The 22668-nt window shown below is 40.4% G+C and overlaps 1 protein-coding gene across 2 annotated transcripts in view; it reads left to right on the top strand.

Annotated features, from left to right (window-relative positions):
- The first annotated feature begins 567 nt into the window (after nucleotides 1-567).
- Nucleotides 568-22668, top strand: part of LOC109914251 (basic helix-loop-helix domain-containing protein USF3) — a 38491-nt gene continuing 16390 nt past the window's right edge. Inside the window, exons 1-4 of one of the 2 annotated variants that reach the window (XM_048597839.1) lie at nucleotides 568-641; nucleotides 14559-14637; nucleotides 15945-15973; nucleotides 20274-20356. In XM_048597839.1, the coding sequence (XP_048453796.1) occupies nucleotides 14591-14637; nucleotides 15945-15973; nucleotides 20274-20356 (159 nt within the window). In that variant the 5' untranslated portion in view covers nucleotides 568-641; nucleotides 14559-14590. Of the gene's footprint in view, nucleotides 1145-14558; nucleotides 14638-15944; nucleotides 15974-20273; nucleotides 20357-22668 lie in introns of both variants that reach the window. The other variant, XM_048597838.1, reaches the window with a different exon arrangement.

Genomic DNA, 22668 nt, shown 5'->3' with positions numbered 1-22668 from the left:
CAGCATTTGGCCCATATCCCTCTAAATCCTTCCTATTCATGTATCCATCCAGATGTCTTTTTAAATGTTATATCTGCCTCCATTGCTTCCTCTGGCAGCTAATTCAATACACGCACCACCATCTATGTGGAAAAAGTTGCCCTTTTTAAGGTCCCTTTTAAATCTTTCTCCTTTCACTTCAAAAACTTTTATTTCCTGCAGTTTTGGATTTCCCTACTCTGGGGGGAAAAGGACCATGGTTATTCACCCTAACCATGCCCTTTCATGATTTTATAAGGTCACCCCTTAGCTTCTGGCTCTCTGGGGAAAACAGCCCCAAGCATCTTCCTATTGCTCAAACCCTGCAACCCCAGCAACGTATTTGGAAACGTGCTCCCTGAGCAGGCCTCGAACACCCCACTCGGCCGCGGCGGTGTTGGGTAAGGTGCGGGGGGGGGGAGGAGGATGGGCGTGGCTTATTCAATCAGCAATCCGCAGCTCCCCGCCTCCCAGGACCGCTGTCAATCCACCGACGTCACAGAGGGCAGGCCCCGACCTCACCAGTACTTCCGGCTCCGTCTCGAGTGGTAGCTCCCATTGGCACCATGACGTCACGGCCGGAGCGCGGATAGGCTCATCGCCATGACAACGGAGGGCAGCAGGTTAGGGTGTACAGGGAGCTGAGGTTCTGGGGGTGGGGGGGGGTGGGTCAGGAGGGGGGGTTGGGGACGAAAGGCCTGAAGGCCCCCCCACTCCAAGACACAGAAAGTTCCAGCAGTTTTGGACCGACTGCCTGAGGGAGGGGGTGGGGGGGTGTGTATGTGTAGGTTGACCCCCTCACCCTCAGCCCTGCCTCCAATCTTAAGGCCTGCAGCTGCCTTTTGTGGAGGGTGGTTATACGAAGGGAGGGAGGGAGGGAGCAGAGGCCTCGTATTCATTCCCCTCCCCCAGCAGAAGGTTTGCTGCAGGTTCAGAGCCTAGGATCCTGGCCCTCTTCAGCCCTGCACTTTAAACCCTGCCCCACCACTTTACCTCCACCCACAACCTCACCCCTCCAAAAGGTTTCTAAGTTAGGGCAGCAGGGAGGGGTGGGCAATGTGGGCAACGGCTGCCTGGATTGTGCGGGACCCTGCAGAAGTGAATTCCTTCCTGACTGGACTCTGAGGTAAGGCAGCACAGTTTAGGGGGTGGGAGTTGATTGTTCATGTGGTTGCAGAATCGTGATGCACCTCCTCCATCCACCTGTCTTGGCATCACACTGGGACTCCAGTCTCTCAGTTCCACAATGAGAACGTAAACCGGTGTCATTCATATCTTAGTAGTTGACACTTTCATCATTTGAGTCAGAAGCTTGTGGGTTCATACCTGCTTTGAAGCTTTGAGCTCAAAATCCAAGCTGATACTCCGTTGCCATTAGTGCCATACTGAAGGAGTTGTGCCAAATTTCAGCTAATGTGTCAAACTGATTTTTGACTGCTCTTGAGAGGATGTAAAATTTTCAATGGTAGAATTTAAAGACGAGCAGGGGATTGTTGCCCTGACTAATATTTACTTTTCAACATAAACCGAAAAACAGAACATCTAATTACCCTCACTTTGCTGGTTGTAAATTGATCGTTGCTTTTCTAAATTGCAGTAGTGATTCTGAAGTATTTCATTTGCTGAAAATGACTTGAGATCTGAAAGGCTCGACAGAAATGAGTCTTTCGTTGTCTTTTTCCTATTAGCTGATTCTACTTGGTTTCCATTGCTACACTGTTGGCGGCTGAGCCTTCAGCTGCCCTGACCTTGAGATTTAGAATTCCATCTTTTAATCTTTCTGACACTGACTTCCTGTAAGATGTTTCTTAAAACCCACTGTTTGATTCAAGCTTTTGGTCACCTACCCTAATATGTCCCTGTGTGCTATGTCAGATTTTGTTACTTGAGATGCTGTGGGACGTTTTTACTTTGTTACATCCGCTATATAAATGCAAGTTGTTGTTGACTAGTCATTGTGTGTCTCTTCAGGGCTGTTGCAAATGTTAGAATACACACACTACACCTGCTTTAGCTCAGTGTAAACGTACTGCATCTCTATGCCAACTGTACAGCTGTATGCTTTGTAGTCCCAAAATATTTGAGCTATTTAATGGAAAACTCTCTAAGTACATGAGGGAGAAAGGAACAGAGGGATATACTGATAGTGGGAGATGAGAGAAGAGTGAAAGGGACTCCTGGAGCAGCAATACTAGTGTGGACCATTGGGCTAAATGTCTGTTCTGTGCTGTCAGTTCTACGTGCAATCAATACATGTCTTTATGCTATATGCTACAGTTACGTTGTATGGTAAGGGCTTTCCTGAGAAAGTTGCTATGAATGTCTCAATGATAAATAACATTATTCTGTACGTACAATGGTTCTAAAACAGTCAATAATTATCTGTATTTTTAGTACTCATACCTGCTCATGTATTGATGATGACAACAATAACCTGCTTTTATAAAGTGACTTTCATGCAGGATGATATCCTAAGGTGCTTCACAAGATAGTCTAAAACCAAGTTTGACACGAACCACATGAGATATTAGTACAAGTGGTGGGGGGAAGGGAGAGACAATGAAATAAAGAAGTTGAAGATGGGATTTCCAGAGCTTAGGGCCTGGGAGTTCAATGCAGGTATGTGATAAATAGACAATTGGAAAATTGATAGTTTGTCTAACTTATTTTTTTCCATCTGGACTTTTGTTTCTGGTAGGGAGTGTAAAAACAGGTGAAGGCCATTGATCCCTCAAAACCGATGCGTTATGTCAGTTTGATCCATCTGTATTTGTTCCATATCTTTTTTTTAAACTTTAAGATATTTGAAAAACATGTACTGAAGATCTATATTCCCGGGAAGCCTGCTTTAGAAAACAGTGATTGGCCTAAACATTGTCAAGATGTATCACAAGCCTTCCATCATTGCATCTCAAAGGTTTACGATATGAAAGACCTTTGCAAAATCTCACTTGGGTTCAAGCTGCACTCTGCACGTAACAGGACTAAGTGATTCAATATGAAATAATGTGTTAAAACTATAATTTTGCTAAACAATTATTACACAATTATAAATGATTGGATGAATTTGGAGGTGTTGCATTTTGGTAGAACAAACAAGGACAGGACTTGTACAGTTAATGGTAGAGCCGTGGGTAGCATTGTAGAACAGAGACCTAGAGATTCAAGTACATAGTCCTTTGAAATATGCATCATAGGTAGACAGGGCGGTTAGGAAGGCATTTAGCACACTTGCCTTCATTGTTCAGACCTTTGAGTATAGGAGTTGGCATGTCATGTTGAGGTTGTACAGGACCTTGCTGAGTCCTCTTCTGGGGTACTGAGAGCAGTTCTGGTCGCCCTGGTTTGGGAAGGATATTTTTAAAGTGGAAAGATTTAAAGAGAAAAGATTGATTTGATTTGATTCATTGTAGTCACATGTACTAAAGTACAGTGAAAAGATTTGTTTTGCAAGCAGTACAGGCAGATCATAGCAAACAAGGCCATACAGATCATAGGGTCGTTAGACCGAGTGAGGCATAGAAGGTTATGGCTGCACAGGACGTGCACAAAGCAAGATCAACGTTATTTGAAGTTAGAGAGCCCCATTAAGCAGTCTAATAACAGCAGGAAAGAAGCTGTTCTTGAATCTGTTGGTGTATGTGTTCAAGCATCTGTATCTTCTGCCTGACAGAGTATGTTGGAAGAGAGCATTACCAGGATGGGAGGGGTGTTTGATGTTGGCAACCTTTCTACGGTAATGAGAAGTGTAAATGGAGTCCATGGATGGGAGGTTAGCATCTGTGATGGTCTGGACTGTGCACATAACTTTCTGTAGTTTATGATCCTGGGCAGAGCAGCCACCATACCAAGCCGTTACGCACCCATATTGAATGCTTTCTATGATGCATCTGTAAAGGTTGGTGAGGGTCTTTATGGACGTGCTGAATTTCCTAAGCTGCCTGAGGAAGAAGAGACATTGTGCCTCCTTGACTGTCACATCTACGTGGGAGATCCAGGACAGCTCGTCGGGGTTATCGTCACTCCTGGAAACCTGACGCTTTCGGCCCTCTCCACCTCAGCTCTGTTGATATGGATAGGGGCATATCCTTCTCCTTTTCTTTCCGAAGTCAATGATCAGTTGTTTTGTTTTGCCGACATTGAGAGATAGGTTGTTATCATTGCACCTTGACACCAAGCACTCTATCTCCTTCGTGTATTCTGACTCATTACTGTTTGATATCTGTTCTACCACGATGGTGTCATCAGCAAACTGGTAGATAGCATTCGTATGGATTTTGGCTACACAGATGTGTGTGTACAGGGAGTACAGTAGGGGATTGAGAATGCACCCTTGTGGAGTGCCAGTGTTGAAGATTATTTTGGAGGAGATGCTGTTGTCTGTCTTCACTGATTGTGGTCTGTGGGTCGGGAAGCTGCGGAGCCAAGACCTAGATCTTGGAGTTTTGAGATTAGTCTGTTAGGGACTATGGTGTTGAAGGCGGAGCTGTAGTTGATGAGTAGGAGTCTGATGCTCCAGCGATGAATGTAGGGCTAGGCAAATGGCTTCCACTGTGGACTTGTTTTGCTAGTAGGCAAGTTGCAGGAGATTGAGGCAAGCTGGGAGGCTAGAGTTGTCGTGGGCCATGACCAGCCAATCAAAGCAGCTCATGATTATGGAGGTCAGAGCCGCTGGGCAGTAGTTGCATGTGTTTTCTTTGGTACGAGGATGATGACCAGGATGTTGCTGGGAATGGCAGGTTTGCATTATAAAAATAGGCTGGGACTTTTTTCACTGGAGCAGAACAGGTTGAGGGGTGACTTTATCGTGGTTTATAAAATCATGAGGTGCGTAGATAAGATGAATAGCAAGGGTCTTTTCCCTAGGGTGGGGCATATTTTTAAGGTGAGAGGAGAAAGTTTTGAAAAGGATGTGACAGGCAACTTTTTACAGGCAGAGGGGTTTGTGTGTGGAATGAATTGCCAAAGGAAGTGGTGGATGCAGGTACAATTACAACGTATAAAACACATTTGGATAAGTACATGAATAGAAAAGGTTTGGAGGAAAATGGACCAAACGTTGGCAAGTGGGCCTAGTTTAGTTTGGGAACGTGGTCGGCATGGACTAGTTAGACTGAAGGGTCTGTTTCCATGCTGTATGACTATGGCTTCGTGATAAAATAAAATGACAAGAAAAATGTAAGATAATCTTAACAGAAAGAAAGCAAGCCATTGTATGTATATAAATATATAAGAAGAAAGACAATTTTATTAACGCACAAAAGATTCAAATTTCTGATTATCTTAACAGCTTCCCCCAAACTGCTACAGTTTCCCTTGGGTACATACATCACCAACTCCCTGGCTAATCTTCATGGTGTGGGGCGGAAGTATGCTCTCTAATCAGTTGTTCTGTTGATGTCCCTTCCTTTTGTGGTCTTCATGGTTGTGTAGACTACCCTGGCTGCAGCATTGAATGCTAGATGCTGTGACCCCTTCAAATCCACTATTGGCTTAATTCTAGCCTTGCAAGGTTTGACACCATCCAGAACAAAGCAGTCCACCTGTTTGGCAACACATCCACAAATATCCACTCGCTTCACCACCGATGCACAGTAGCTTCAGTGTGTTCTATCCATGAGATACACTGCAAAAATTCTCAGACAGCACCACCCAAACCCGCAACCATTTCCATCTGGAAGGACAAGGATAGCAGATACATGGGAACATCACCAGCTATACATTCCCCTCCTAGCCAGCCACTCACTAGCCTGAATTGGAAATGTATCGCTGTTCCTTCAGTGTTGCTGAGTCAAAATCATGGAATTCCCACCCTATGGACATTGTATGTCTACCGACTGCAGTGGTTCAAGAAGATAGCTCACCATCACCTTCTCAAGGGCAACCAAGGATAGGCAATAAATACTGGCCAGGCAGCAATGCCCAGGTCCTACAAATTAGTAAAAGAAAATCCAGGCTTTCTCACAACAAGAGTTCAACAACTACGTGTCATTAAAAATTCTTCTCATGCCCTCTCGAAGGCTTGCAAACTCCACGTAACTTGGGCACATTACACATCCTTTGGATGGTGTTTTCCTACCTGCCGTTAATTAAGTTATACTGTTCATCAGTGAAACTTCATTTCCTGGTACCATACGAGAGTTGACCACTCCATGTGCATTCATCGTCCTAGCTTGTAGTTCCAGGGTCATCGTACAGTAAGAACAGTTCTGCCTTAAGCAATAGAAGACAATTTAGCTGGAAGAGGGGAAATGGTTTAGACAAAATAATAACCACAATGGAGCCTTGGAGATAATACAAGTCCCCTGTTAATAGCAATTGATTAATTTTTTAAAAAACCAAAGAACTGTGGATACTGGACATCAGAAACAAAAGCAGAAATTGCTGGAAAACCTCAGCAGGTCAGGCAACATCTGGGGCAAGAAACAGTTAACATTTTGGGTCCAGTGACACTTCTTCAGAAATATTAATAATTCAGTGTTTGCAAATTAAGTTTTAAAAATACAGGTTTAATATAGGTTCCCTTTAAAATCAAAAGCATAGCAGAAATAAAATGTAAAAATTTAAAATTGCAACAATTAGTGCTTGTAGGCTATAGACTGACACAGTTCAGAGAAGTACCTTGTGTCTAATTCTGTGAATGACCAGTCACCTGCAACCCAAGGCTAAGGGACCTTGGCTTCACTGTTAGACTGTGCATTGACCTACCAACAACATATCTTGTATACTGGAGGCACAGTTGAGATGAGAGTCAATCTCCTATGGAAATTGGAAGATATCACCTGGAACACAACTGCCAGATTACATACTGCAAGAGCTGAAGCCTTTGAATGGGTTGTTAACCTCAGCTAGAACTATAACTGCTTTTCAGCCACACAAATAGTTAAGAAAAATGCCCTGACCAAACAAGAATCAATCAATCTGAGTTTTAGAAATTTCCATCTGAGTGCCTATTTCAACAACCTCTTTGGGAACCACATCCTGCTATAGAGAGAATACTGTGATCCTGGAGGGAATTTCATCCTGAATGGAAGTATTTCCATCATTAAATCCCATAAGAACCTAAATGAAAATTGGAAAGGACAGAGTAGGAATGTGAGCATGCCTACAGCACCATAGTTAAATAGAAACTTAATTCTGTTTGGTGAGTGATAGCGTAGGCCCTTGCTACCTTTTTGAGCCTTCTCTTGACCCTTTTAATATTGAAAGCTGAGATATCCCAGGTTGTGCTACGACATACTAGGTGCACTGCATGGTTTTGTCCTTTCAGGATCAGATTCTAGCTAATGCCAGATGCTGAGATGGAACTGGAGGTGTAGTGGTGCAAATTTCCACTCCCACCATACACGTGTTTCCACTGCCTCCCACAGATCTCTGAAAAATCAACATAGTATGGATAGAAAGTCTGTCCTATCATGTCTCTGAGCTCCTCTTTCGTGTATTTTCATAGATACATAGAAACTATGAGCAGGAATAGGCCTTTGAGTCTGCTCTGCCATTTAATATGATGTGCCTGATTCTCTTATCTCAGTGTCACATTCCCATGTTCTACCCAAACCCTTTGATGCCTTTAAAATGTTAAAAAAAACTCTCTCTTTCTTTGAGACAACAAGGTGCAGAGCTGGATGAACACAGCAGGCCAAGCAGCATCAGAGGAGCAGAAAGGCTGACGTTTCGGGCCTAGACCCTTCATCAGAAAAGGGGGAGGGGAAGGGGGTTCTGAAATAAATAGGGAGAGAGTGGGAGGCGGATAGAAGAGGGATAGAGGAGAGGATAGGTGGAGAGGAAACAAACAGGTCGAAGAGGCGGGGATGGAGCCAGTAAAGGTGAGTGTAGGTGGGGAGTTAGGCAGGGGATAGGTCAGTCCAGGGAGAACGGACAGGTCAAGGGGGCGGGATGAGGTTAGTAGGTAGGAGATGGGGGTGCGGCTTGAGGTGGGAGAAGGGGATAGGTGGGAGGAAGAACAGGTTAGGGAGGCGGGGACGAGCTGGACTGGTTTTGGGATGCGGTAGGGGGAGGGGAGATTTTGAAGCTTGTGAAATCCACATTGATACCATTGGGCTGCAGGGTTCCCAAGCGAATATGAGTTGCTGTTCCTGCAACCTTCGGGTGGCATGCCAACGTCAGCCTTTCTGCTCCTGTGATGCTGCTTGGCCTGCTGTGTTCACCCAGCTCTGCACCTTGTTGTCTCGGATTCTCCAGCATCTGCAGTTCCTACTATCTCTGTCTCTTTCTTTGATATATTTAATGACTTTGCCTCCACTGCCTTCAGAGAATTCTACAAATTCCTGACCATTTGAGCAACAAAAGCCTTTTCTCATCTCAGTTCTAAATGGTCTACCTGTATCCTAAGATTGTGACTCCCTAAGATTATAAACAACCAATAAAAGTATCTTTCCTGCATCTAATCTGTCCAGCCGTGTTAGAATTTTGTGTGCTTCAATATGATCCCCTTGCTGCCGCAGAAAGGCATCCAACATCATCAAAACCCATCGCACCCTGGTAATGACCTCCTACAACCTCTTCTGTCGGGCAGAAGATACAGAAGCCTGAACACACACAAGCAGGTTCAGGAACAGCTTCTTTCTCAAATAACGTAACCTACATGCCTCGAAGTCTTTTTGGTTTGTATATCCCTTGCTTGCTGTGATCTGCCTGTACCGCATGTAAACAAAGCTTTTCACTGTGTTTCAGTACACGTGACAATAAAGTCAATCAATCATCCTTCTAAACTCTAGTGAACAAATGTCCAGTCGGATCAATCTCACCTCATAGGACAGTCCTATCATCCCTGGTATTAGCCTAGTGAACCTCTGCTGCACTTTCCTCAATAGCGATTGTATCCTTTCTCGCATAGGGACCAAAACTAGTCTCACCAAGACTTTGTATAAGTACAGTAAGAATCCTCACTTCTGAACTTGGCTCCTCTTGCAAAGAAAGCCAGTAAACCATTTGCCTTCCTAATTGCTTGCTGCACTGCCTGTCAACTTTCAGTGAATGGTGTACAAGGCCAGCCAGATTCCTTTGTAGGTCCACACTTTTCTATATATCACTATTTAAATAATACTGTTCCTGTCTGTTTTTCACACTAAAGTGTGTATTTCACATTTAGCCACATGGTCCTGCATCTGCTATGTGTTTAGTCACTCTCAGCTTGTCTAAATCACCTTGAATCCTCATGCGTCCTCCTGACAACTCTCAGTCCCACCCAGTTTTGTGTCATCAGCAAATTTGGAGCATTTGAGTTTGGTTCCCTCATCCAAGTCATTTATGTATAGTCAATGTCTGAGTCCTGAGCACTGATCCTTGTGTTACCTCACTAATCACTGCCAGCCACTCGGAAAAAGTTATTCCTGTGTTTCCCATGTGTGAATCAATTTTCAATGACAATGTATTGTCTCACATCCCACAGGCTTCAATGTTGCTCACTAATCTTTTTCTTCCAGATTGTGATGTTAAGTGGAAGCTATGTGGACCAGTGAAGTACTGAATTATGAATGTGTTGCTTTGAATATGGAATGTCATGGAAAAAACTGTTAATGAAAATTATATATGCAGATGAAGGAAAGTAAACACAAGTTTAATAAAAACTGTTAACAATTTTGAAGAGTTTGATCGATGGCGAAAATCTCTTTTCCAGTGACAGGAGGCTTGGTAACCAGAGAGATTATGAGTAATTTGCATATGAAATGATCTGAATGATGTCCTTCTGTGCTATATTCCATGAGAAATACTTAATCTGCAAATGGCTTTAGTTAATTTGCTAACCCTAATTTTATAGGCTTGTTGATATTACTGCTGTCAGGAATAGAGTTTGGAACCTGACAATGTACTGGAGACGTTTGGTCTTGAGATAAAGTTAATCATCTAATCGGAGCCCCCGTGTCTATGTATGCTTGTCTTTCATCATTGGTTTTGGCTGCTTTTTGACTACCCTTTTTTAAGAATCTGATTTCAGAATCTTTGGTAACCTTTGGATTTCAATCAAAGTTTGACAGAAGCACCTATATTTCTCGATGCTCTTTGAAAGTTTGAAATCTACTTCTTTAAATGGTACATTCTCGCATTAAAATATGTTCTCTTTTCTCTTCTCTGGTTCTTTTGCCAGTTATGTGAAGCCTTTAAGTCCAGTTAGCAAAAACAGTCTCTTCATGTTGAACTCTGTGATTTTAGACGTTTCAATTAAGTCTCCTGTTAGCTTTCTGTACTGCTATAAGAACAGTCCCACCTAATTGAATGCATCATGTCTGGTCTCCCACTTTTTACTTTCTGTCAACCTTAAAGCATCTAAAATGCTGTTGCCCTCATCTTTGGTCGTACCAGGTCCTGTTCAACCATCACCCTTATTTTTGCTGACCTACATATTCTCCGAGTCAAGCAACACTTTACTTTTAATATTCTCATTGTTATTTTTAAATCGTCTGCTATCCTAACTACACTATAGTATCCACTGTCATGACCCTCCAAGATCTCTGCAGCGTTATGTTTCTGGTCTCTTAAGCCCCCTAATTTAAATTACACCACTATTCATAGTGGTGCATCTAGCTGTCTGGACCTTAAGTTTTGGAATTCTTTCCCTGAACCTGTTCATCTCTCTATCTCTCTAAGATGCTCCTTAGAGCCTACTTCTTTGATCAAGCTATTCACCATCTGCCTTCATAGCACCTTAAGTGTTTTGGTGTCAAATTTTGTTTCATAACACTCTTATGACGTGTCTTGGGATGTTGTATTAAAGACAAGTTGTTCCTGTTCAGTAAGGTTGATCACTTTAATAATTCACCTGTTTTTAATGTCACGCTTTCCTCTGAGACATTAGTCTGTGTGAAAAACACTATGTGACTGTAAGTTGTTGGCTTCAAATGGTCAAATCATCATGACAGGAGTTGTGTAAGTTTTGGATAAATGGAGGAAAGGTGTTAATGCATTCTTGCTTGTATCAGTGAATGAATATTTTAATGCAGCCATGACACATACCATTTCTCTCAGAATATTTCATTTGTTATCTCTCAAGCTTTACTATTAGAACTGAAATATTATGAACAAAAATAGTAAGCTTTAAAAGAATTGGAACCTCACTTAGCTAACTTAAAAGAAAATCTTTAGTTCTGTGTATGAAATGATCCCATCTTCTTCAACAGCAGGTTTTTTTGGATGAGTGCTAATTCAGCTGTACAATCTTTAGAAACTGTCTAAGAAAGGCTGCTGTAAATGCTAGAGCTGAGTCAGCTCCATTTGTTAGTTTGGTCTTGGACAATAATATCTTAATGCTCATGCTTGGATGTTTTTGCAGTGAGACCTATCAGATGCCAGACAAAAAATTGTATGCATTGGATAGTGCATTGATCTTAGTAAGGTAGCACATGGTTAGTTTTGGCAGCTTTGATGATGTAGATGTCATTTTCCCATTTGGGAACATGCAACTTAAAACAAATTCTTCTCTCCTCCTTATCATTCTGTGTACCTTGTTTTGTGTCTTCCTCCTTTTACCAAGTGAATGCAGTATCCTTTATAGAGAGTGAGTAACCTCCCAACTCCCATGCTGTATCTTTTGTTATCAGACTACAATGTGATGTTTGAAAGTCACTTGAGTTGACTCTGCGTTATAATTTCCTCTCTTCTTGTGATGGAGCAATACTTCTCAACCAGATGTGTTCGCAGCAACTCAACCAAAATGAGTTCTGAAGAAGAGTCAGACTGGACTCAAAATGTTAACTCTGTTTTTCTCTCCACAGATGAAACTAGACCTGCTGAGTTTCTTAAGCATTCTCTGTGTTTGTTTCAACTAAACTGCAAATCTGGTCTCTTATTGATTTACATCTTGAAACCAATCCACAACGGAATAGGATGCAAGTTAGTTGTGTGGCAGGAACGTGTATACCCACAAAGTGCATAAACATTTTCATTGTTGGCTGTTTGTAAATTTGACACAAAATTCCTGGTTATCTTTAATGGTATGCAGCTGCAGGAAGAGATATTTTTGTGAGACAGTTTGGATTGTTCTGTTGTTTTGATGCTCCATTCATGCAACAAGGAGGTTTATGTGAAGACGTGTCATTGGATAAATGGCAGGTAATGAATCACATAGGATTGCTGTGAAGTACAATAATCTTAAATTGACAGGGTTTATTATCATAATAAATGTAGTTACATTTAGGGTACATGGTATAGTTTAATCCTAGTTTGCATTTATATTGTCACTAATTATGTAAAAGGTGACTGGTTCAGGTTACTTAATTGCACTAGTGTCAGCCTTGACATGTTGCTAATATTCCCCTCTAATTTGGGTCATGGGTTCAAGCTCCATTCAACAAAGCTGAACCCATAATCCAGGATGACATTTCCAATGTAGTACGTGAGGGAGTGCTACATTGTTACAGCTGTAGTTTGTCGGAGGGGACGTTAATCTGCAGCTTTCTCTAAAGAAAAGCAGGCGAAGTGGTGGAAATCTCTTGACAGCTTTTCCTAACTATGTAAATTGATCTCTGGCAATTATTAGTACATTCTAACTCCAAGAATAAAACAATAAATTCTTCTGGAACTAACTTCACCATCTTGCTAGTTTAAGTTGTAGAGGCAAGTTGTGGTTATTCACTTGGGGAACAATATCCGAAATGTCATGACTCCCTGGATAGCATGTTGGAAATCAAGCCCTGCTAGTTTCAGATTTGTCACAACTGAGCAAATGGAGACAGCCAATCCATGCTGCACCTCCATAACAAGTACCTTGACTAATTAGTGTCAACTTGCCTGGTTTGAATTTAATCATTTGACTAAGATCGATAGTTAACAGTCCCTTCTCATATCTCCATGCCACTCATAGTCCGACCATAGAGCGCTCTTTTCTCATGCAGTATATATTTTTAGTCTCTCTTCTGAATTTGGTTTTCTTGCATTTCAGTTCTGATCATTATAAGACAAAAAGTTTTGCCTTCATGTTGCTTGACAGAAATTTTAAGTTTTGTGCCATCAAATAATTAATCAGTATTTTAATAATTAATTTTGGATCAACTTTCTGGCCCTAGAACCCTTTATCAGCAACTTTTTTTTTGTTAGTAACTAATTCATCTTTGCACTATTATTTTCATGTGGGCATCAGAAACTCCAGCTTTTTTTGTCTCCCTGTCTTGCTTTCTCATCTTAGTTGAATCATGTGCATTAAAATAATTCTGCAAAATCAAATTGTGATCTTGAATTGACAATAATGAAGGCATAGAGGTTACATAAAAATGCAACATTTATTGGATGTCAGAAACTTGCACTGTTTCCACACTTGAGTTGCTTATTCTGATCTGCAGTTTTACATGAGTATCATGGGTATGCTTCAAACATTGGTGCTTTTAAATGATTTCAGCACTTGTTTGCCAAAACAGCGCTTAATGATTAAGTTTCCTCCTGTAGAACTTGATTAACATTTCTTGTACTTGCAATTTTACCGTATTCATGCTAAAATACAGCTGTCCACTGTGACTCTCCACATCCTTTGTCAACTTCTTTAAATAGCTAATAGCTCTGCTCAAGGGTGAAACTATCATTATCTAAACAATAGCTTAGTAAAATGTACCAGGCTATTTTGCAGGAAAAGTTAACAAACAAAATTTGACACAAACCACATCAGATTGAGACATGCAATCAATAGCTTAGTCAAAGAGGAAGATCTTAAGGAACATTTCTCTCTTGTCAATTTGGGTGGTACTTCCTTGCAGATGCCTTTTGATCTCATTGGTTATATGGGATTTGAATATGGACACATACTAATAAAAGCTGCATACTTTGTGCAGGGACGGCAGTTCCAAATGTTATCGATCCATGAGTTCAGTTCATTCAGTATTGTGATGAATGTTACAAAAGCCCCTGTGGACTTTGATTTCTGACATGGTCTTGCATTTGAAAATCACATTGAAATATTAGATTCGTTCTCTTGGCCGTGCGAGTTAATATCACCGTGAATCTTATCTTCTGATGTCCTATGATTTTCACTAAAACTGTGAATCTTTCCACTGCACAGTTCAGTTACTGGATATATTGAAATTCATGGGCATTTCATCCATGCTGATGTTGCATAATGGGTTCTTGTATTTTTGATGTTGAAACAAGTTGCTCTTTTTACAAGGCTAATATCAAAGGGGAGCAAATTTGCCAGTGACTTTTGGTGATTCACAACTTATGGGGAATCTCTCTGTTGCCACAAGTTTCTAGACGAGTTACACATCAGTAATTTGCCATTATTCTGTCAGTAGTTTTTGGCCCATTGTATTTGGGCTACAGGCCTTCAGGTAACAAATGCTGGTTTGGTAGGGTTAAGTTTTGCCTGGGCACAGTTCCACTAAAGGCCAACAGCATGCAAAACTTAACTCAAATGTTTGATTGTTTTATGTTTGAGAGTTTTAATGATGACTGTTTGAAGGTTATTTCACCATGGGCAATATTGCATATTTGCCTGACATCCTCAAACATATCCAAATAGTGTTGCATTCTTTCTAATGAACTGACCTAGTTAGATTTTATATTGACATTCCATTAATTTTTTTTATCTATTACAGTCTAAAGCAGTGGAGGGGAGCCTACTGTCATAATGCCAGAAATTACAGAAAATCAGACACCTATGCATAGAACTCTCAGGCAAGTGTGAAGCAATTTTCAGAAACTAGACTTGTGATTGAACTTTTGCTGGGTATAAAGGATGTATTTAAATCCATCAAGAATCAATAATGACCAGAACTGTTCTTAATGCACTGATACCAGTATATGCTGGATAAAACCCAGTAATATACCTCTTTAAGGCCACCATTAGCTATCTCTTACAAATGGCCAGACCCTGCACAGTTTCTGCAGATGCACTGCATCACCTAGTTAAGAGTATGCTTACTTCCAACCTACCTTAATCTATTCTACAACTCTTCTAAATTGTATTTATAATTTGTATTGAGATTGTATGCGACTGCAAAAATAGCACACCTAATGTACATACACACACACAACACAGGCTGTCTCACACACCCACCTGCTCCTTCAGAGACACACAGTCATTCACATACACATGCTGTGTACAATTCTGGTTACTCTACTATAGGAAGGATGTTATTAAACTGGAAAGGGTGCAAAAATGATTTACAAGGATGTTACTGAGACTGGAAGGTTTGAGTTATAAGGACAAGCTGGAGGGCTGGGACTTCTCTCCCTGGAACTTAGGAGGCTGAGGGGCGACCTTAATAGAAGTTTATAAAATGTTGAGGAGCATAAATAAGGTGAACAGCTGAGATTTTTTCCCTGAGTAGGGGAGTCCAAAACTAGAGAGCATAGGTTTAAGGTGAGACAGGCAAAATTTAAAAGGGATCTGAAGGGGCAACTTTTTCATGCAGAGGGAATGAGCTGCCAGAAGAATTGGTAGAGGTGGGCACAATTACAACATTTAAAAGACATTTGGACAGGTACACAGATAGGAAAGGTTTAGAGGGATATGGGCCAAGCACAGCAAATAGGACTAGTTCAGTTTAGAAAACCTGGTCAGCATGGACGAGCTGGGCTGAAGGGCCGTCTCCATGCAGTATGACTATTAGTACAGGCTAATGGTATATTGGTTAATGGATATAGATGGAGGTGATCTATCTCATAATAAAGTATGAAACTGATTGAAAGAAAGGCAGAAGAATCATCTTTACCCAGAGGAGGTGGGCATGTAGAACTTGCTATTGCATAGACTGATTGAAGTGAATGGCTTAAATACATTTAAAGGAAATGTAGATAAGTACACAGGAGAAAGGAATCGAAAATATGTTGATGGTGTGAGATGAAGTAGGGTGGGAGATGGCTTGCTTGGAACATTTACATATATGCACCAGCATGAACTAGTTGGGTTAAATGGTCACTCTCTGTGCTGTAAATTCCATGGACGTGCACTGTCTCATTTGTTTTTTTTTAATGCATAGGAAGAAAAACCGAGAAACTCACAACGCAGGTGAGTGCTTGCAACTGTTCATGGTTCAGAAATACAATTGTATTGGTTTAGATCATTTAAAGGGAGTGTGAGAAAGTGTTTCACTCTTATAATTTTTGAAAACTAACATAACTACAAATGTTGTCTACTGTTAGTCCATCCCCATTGCATATGTTGAAATGCCTTCCATCTTACTGTGCTATGCTCCAGTTCTAGACCCACCAATCCTATTAGTAGTCCTAATCCTAAGCACCAGTCTTCCTATTCAGTTTTCTTGCATCCCTTTTAATAGAAGAATGAGTCAGGTAAAACAGCAGCTTAGACCTGTTCAAAGGTACCAGGAACCAATAAAGAAAATTACTAGTGAAGGGAAAAAAGTTTAAAAAAAAAAAAAAGTGTCTGGATTGCTGATTAATTCACTCCACACTAAAATGGGTTTGAAAAGCATCGATTGCAGAACTTATCAGCTGCATTACCCCACAGCTGGCCTGTGACTAATGCATAGGCAAAAGTCAACGTAAAATTTAAGGGTTTGTTTTAAAAGATATTAGAGCTCTTATGGATGGCAGCACAGAGGGGCAGGATGTGGCTTTGCATCTGCAGCTCTCCACATTGGAGAATTACTGAAGTAGCATTGTTGAAGAAGCCTAATTATTCACCTCAGAAAAGGAATGGAAATTTGGAATAACTTCCATAGGCCACTCTTGTACATCTTCAAGTGCTTTTCTTCAAAGTCATTTTGGTAGAGAATTGGGAGGGAAGTACAAGGGAAAGGGTGATAGCACATTATAAAGAGAAATATACAACTGCAGTCAGGAGCGTCAAACAAAACAATTGTACATGCAGCAAATTCTCATATCAGAGGTGATGTTTAGAGATATGTATTCTTTCTACACCTTTGAAATTAACCAATAAAATGAAACCAAAGTAAGTGTTAACAGTCTCTTAAAGGGGCACTGTAACAGAAATCAAACGTTTAAAGGTAAATTTTAAACTTCAAGTTAAAATGATGTGTGTGGATGCAACTCCATCACCTAATGTGCCCAATGGCCATGAAAAATCTCAAGCGTGTCAATGGATAATGTATTAACTCTTTTAGAAAACACTTGGGTGCAAATGTAAGCATGGAAGAGGGGGCAGGTAGTCATTTATTATAACTCACTCCATGGCCTACTGTCTGCACCTATTACTGGCCACTTTAGCTAAAGAGCAAACCCACAACGAGGTCTTCCAATCTGTCCATATCACTAACCCCACCCCCCATCCACACCAGCTAACCAAAGATCAATAAAGTGGGGCTGATGTGCAACCACAAATTAAATAGGAGCCCTCTGTACAATCTTGTGCAACCTGTGTTATGGAACTTCGACTCCTCAAGGCTGCAGAAAATACAAGCAGTCTGTTAGTCCCTGAACAGTCTGATTCTCCTGTTGCATGGAACTGCTGCACACAAACACGATCTATGACAAATTCCAGATAGTAAAAGGGAAAACTCCGATACAAAAGACAGCCTCCCACTGGAGATCCCCGCCACCTTGAGATTGCAGCATGGAATGCAATGGCATGTCCAGGCAGTTGACAGTGGTGAAAAGGGGGCAGGTTTACAGCAGCAACCTGTACAGAAAGCCTCCCTGTACAGAGTGGCAAAGCATGTAGGACTTTTCATGAGATATCTCAAACTGTAGACACAGGTGCACAGTTATTTCACTAAAATGCTTAGATATCATTGATTCACAAGGCACAGTTGGATCCTGCATGTTCTGGCTAGCTGAGAAGAATCTTATGGAGTTTTCCAATTAGTCCTACTCACTGGACTTTCGGGTCTTATTGGGGTGGTAGTTTAGTAGATATGCTTGTAATAATTGCACGATGTTAAACATAGAAACTAGAAGCACAAGTAGACCATTCGGCCCTTCGAGTCTGCTCCACCATTTATTATGATCGTGGCTGATCCTTCGTCTCTTCCTCATATTCCCATTTTCTCCCATTGATGCCTTTGATATCAAAAATTTTACTATGTCTTTCTTGAATATTTTGAGTGACTTGGCCTATGCAGCATTATGTGGCAGAGAATTCCACAATCACTACCCTTTGAGTGAAGAAAACTTTCCTCATCTCAGTCTCAAAAAGCCTATCCCAAATCTCAAGCCTGTGACACCTGGTTCTAGACTCTCCAACCAGGAAAAATATCCCCCCTGCGTCTAGTTTGTTCAGCCTAGTTAGAATTTTATACGTTTCAATCTGATCCCCTCTCATCCTTCTTTACTCTAGTGAAATCAGGCCCAGTAAACATATTGTTTTTAATTCATTCACGGGATATATCAAGAATGGCTGGCAGGCCAACACTTATTGTTCATCCCTAGCAGCCCTTGAGAAGATGGTGCTGAAACTGCATGCAGTGCTATAGGCATTATCTCACCGTGGCCCTGTATAACTGCAGTAAGAATATATTCTAATATATATTAGGTTCAATGCTACATAGGAAATAAGTTTTACTTTACAGAAAATATTGTGGTGTTATTGGAAGCAAACTAAATTTTTGCAATTCGGTGCTGTGTGTAGATACTGAGAGGAAGTCAAGTGTGCAGTCGTGCAACATGCAATATGACATGTTAATAATCTTTCCTTCAGACGGAGTAACAGAGCCTTTCATCCTAATGATGCACGAAATGATCTGTTTAGGATTTATTTAACTGCTTAAGTTTCACAGTGCAATTTACCAGTTTGAAGATTTTGTCTAAAACAGTATTATGCACAAGATTTGCTGTGCACTGAAAGATCAATGTCTATGCTGTTCACCTTCTACCATCTGATAGTCAGGTGACATAGCAACATTGCAGTTGTTGATTAATCAACAGTGTCGATCTCTATTGATTAATCAAACTACAATGGACATGGGATAGAGTAGACGTCTTCATAACTTTGTCATTAAAAAGATGAACAATGGAAATGTTGTGTGTGCCATTAGGCAGGCATTTGCTGGTCTGCATGATGTTCCTTAGCTCCGCTCTGATAGTGCACCACTTGTAGTGACTGAACTATATGAGGAGAAGAGAAATGGAAAGTAGATTTAATAACATGTCATCAGTTGAGGCTATTTTTTCCATGCCAGCTTTCTCACCATTTCTCCCAAGTGCCAGAAGAGAATGTGCCTAGACTGCTTTTTTTGTAGACAACCACGCAGAAAGAGTTAATGCAATAAATCAGGGGAGGACTCTAGATTCTTGATTACTGAGGGGTGATAGATTATCAGGGATATGAAGAGATGTCACAATAAAGGTTATAATCTGATCAGCTATGATCTTACTTCATGGTGGAGTAGTCAAGTGGCGTACTATTGTTCCTTGTTTGTCTATGCATAGCAGCTGATAAATTGTATTGTCCTGTTGTAGTAATGGGTATATTGATTATCTTACCTTTTCCGCGGCATTACACATATCCATTGCATTATTCTACTCTCAGAATTCAGCAAATAAATTGTATTTTATAAGAGCAATGATCAATTCTACTCTTATTATGCTATATTATAGGACAGCATTTGTTAATTCAATTCCATTACATGGTTACAGCAGCGATCAGTTTCACAGTACAAATTTTTTTTTTTAAAAAGCAAATGTCTGTACCCATTGGATTGTTTCCATAATGGTCAAGCTTAATGTATTATACTGTTAGAAAAATGGCCCTACCCATTTTACTGTTTCTCTGATGATGTCTGGTACAGTAATGGACATGTTAAATTTTTCTAATTGCTGGATGATTTAATCTTTTTCATGACATCATTAAAAAAAAATGATACACAAGAATGTGTTTGCTTCTCTTCCTCTTCAAAAAGCAGTCAAGGGGCCCATGTGTTCACTGCGAGGACTAACATAATCTTCCCCTGCAGTTTTAGTGTTGGAAGTGAGGCCGTGAGGAGCAGTGCTGGCCTGGAATAATATTGTGTGCACCTAAATGAGGCAAAGATCCAATCAGAAAATCTGATTACATGAGATTCCGTTAACACTGTGGGTATAAATTGAATTTGAAAACTGAAGATTGCAGTGTTATTGTTATTGGATGTATGGTTGAATAATTACACATTAGGGGGTAGTTCGCATGTGTTCAACAAGCATACAACTGTTTTTTAATCTAGTTAACATGCTGCATAAATTAATTCCATTGGGCTACGACGTGGAGTAATAGGGAAATGGTCATGCTCAGTTCCTATCTGTTAGTTGTGTGTGGACATATTAAGAGGTCTTGAGGGAATGGAAGAGAAACTGAAATTAGCAAAAACCTAACTTGGTATATTTTTAAAAAAAACAAATTCTGTTGTTCCTAGTGGAAAGGCATCGAAAGAAGAAGATTAACTCTGGAATAAATAAAATTGGAGAACTTATTCCATGCTCTCCCGCCTTGAAGCAGGTAAAACTATTTCCAAGACTGGATCTGAAAATCCTTACTACCGATTGAATGGATAATAACATTAAAGGCTTTAAATTGCAACAAAAAGTATCTGTCTCATGTTTTCAGTTACTGATAGGGGTGTACTATGTGTTTCACTCTTATGTCTATTGAGCAATACTTGTTGGAAATTTGGAGAACAAGGCATGATGATTAATTTCTAGTCACTGTTCAAAAAGACCATAAGCATTGAATCTGAGATGTGAATCAACTAACAGAATGTCCTGACTTGCCATCATGTAATATATCAATTCTGTACCTTAGAATTGGACGTTTTCAGAGCCAGAACTGAAGTGTATTTTGCTTTTAAATTGTGCAGCTTGCAAATATAGCTGATACTGTGAAATTGTCAGGGACTGATGGTACTTGCTCTCAACTGTTAAAATTCCTGAAAAAGGAATTCTTTTCATTGACAGAAGATGATATTAATGGTTTCTTCTGTGGTGTTATGTGGTTCATTTCTGTAGGTACAGAATTTATTAAGACTGTTCACAGGAACATCAGAAAGAAACAGATCATTCAGTTTTTTTAGTCTGTTCTAATATTCTATTAAATCATGGCAGATCTGTCACTGATTTATTTGATATATCTTATTCATTGTGTGTCATTATTTTGAATATTTGGAATCAGGATTTCTCAATGTAAGGTTGCCCAAAATTGTCCAATTCAATTTCTTTCCCACTAGATTTTTTTGACGCTGAGAAGTCACTACATTTCTTTTAACTTATATCACTTTGAGGTATTTAGTATTGTTCTGTATCTGTCTTTTGTATGAGATATTAATCTGAGCCTCAGTCTGCCTTTCTCGTTAAATAAAATCTAGGCCAATGAAGAGTAAACGTTCTCTTTGACCAATATTTATCCCTCAGCTTCCCAAAGTTGTATGAAGCCATGAGCATGATATTATTTCAGTTTAGTTTAATGTCAACCTTTTGACTACTTTTGTAGTTCAAGCAATGCCACATTACCACAGTGCGAAATTGAAATGCCAAGTCCAGATATGTCAGTCTGAATCAGCAGTGAAAATATTACTAAATCAACCAAGCAGATACTTGGGAAGTAATCAAGAAAATGCATTTTGGGAGGAGTAAGCAGACGTTTGGCAAATGAAGCAAGTTTTGAGGAGAGTAGAAGGAGGCAGAAAGAAGGTCTAGAGGGGAAAGTCCAGAATGTTGAGCAGACCAAAGGGAAAGGGAACGTGTGGAGTTAGGGAATAGAGAGTTTAATTGATTGGGAGCCAAAGAAGTGGGGATGATTAACACTACAGAGGGGATTAATCACCAGAATGAGATCTATTATTTTGAGTTGCTAATGACCTGGAGCCGAGGGTTGTGGGTGAACTTGGTATGGAAATATGCAGGGAGTAGAGTTTTGAAAGAGCTTAATTTTACAGAGGATGGTGGGAAGGTAATTTGATCTGTAAAGTGTTGGAGTTAGACATGACTAAAGCATGAAAAGACAGGTTCAATGGTAGATGGGCTGATTTAGGAGTGACGTTTTCAAGGTTGATGTTACTTCTGGAAAAAGCATGAGGTCAGAAGCTCAAATCAGGTTTGAGTAGGATTCTGAGCTTGTGAAGATTCTAGTTAAGCCTGAAATAATTGCTGGGGTGATGTTACAATTAGTAGTGAAGGTAAGGAGTTTATGGTCAGGACTAAAAGCAATTGCTTCAGTTTTCCTAATTGTGGGTGATTTTAGGACTCGGTGTCAGGAAAACAGTCTGATTGATTGTATGGAAACAGTGAAGAGCTTATGAGGGATTATGGAAACTGATGAGGAAAATTGAGAGACGACCGTATAGATGTTTATAAAATCATGAGGGGTATAGATAAGGTGAATGGCTTTTTCCCTGGGGTGGGAGAATTCAAGGCGAGGGGACATATTTTTAAGGTGAGAAGAGGAAGATTTAAAAAGTATATGAGGGGCAGTTTTTTTTACTCAGTGGTTCGTGTGTAGAATGAACTTCCAGAGGAAGTGGTGGATGCGGGTACAGTTGCAACGTTTAAAAGACGTTTAGATAACTACATGAATAGGAAATGTTTAGAGGGATATGGGCCAAGTGCAGGCAGGTGGGGCTAGTTTAGTTTGGGATTATGGTAGGCATAGACTCATTGAACTAAAGGGTCTGTTTTTGTGCTGTATGGCTCTATAAGAAGAACTTTTCATTTTAAGTCCTGAAATCTTCAATTCATCTTCCATGTCCACAGCCTTTTGGGGTAAAGAATTCTAAATGTCTATGATCTTTGTTTTTTTTTTCCAAAAGGTACTTTTAA

This window comes from Rhincodon typus, chromosome 6, assembly GCF_021869965.1.
Source record: "Rhincodon typus isolate 14 chromosome 6, sRhiTyp1.1, whole genome shotgun sequence".
NCBI classification, from domain to species: domain Eukaryota; kingdom Metazoa; phylum Chordata; class Chondrichthyes; order Orectolobiformes; family Rhincodontidae; genus Rhincodon; species Rhincodon typus.
Note: the sequence above shows the minus strand (reverse complement) of the source record. Positions and strands in the feature narration are given on the sequence as shown.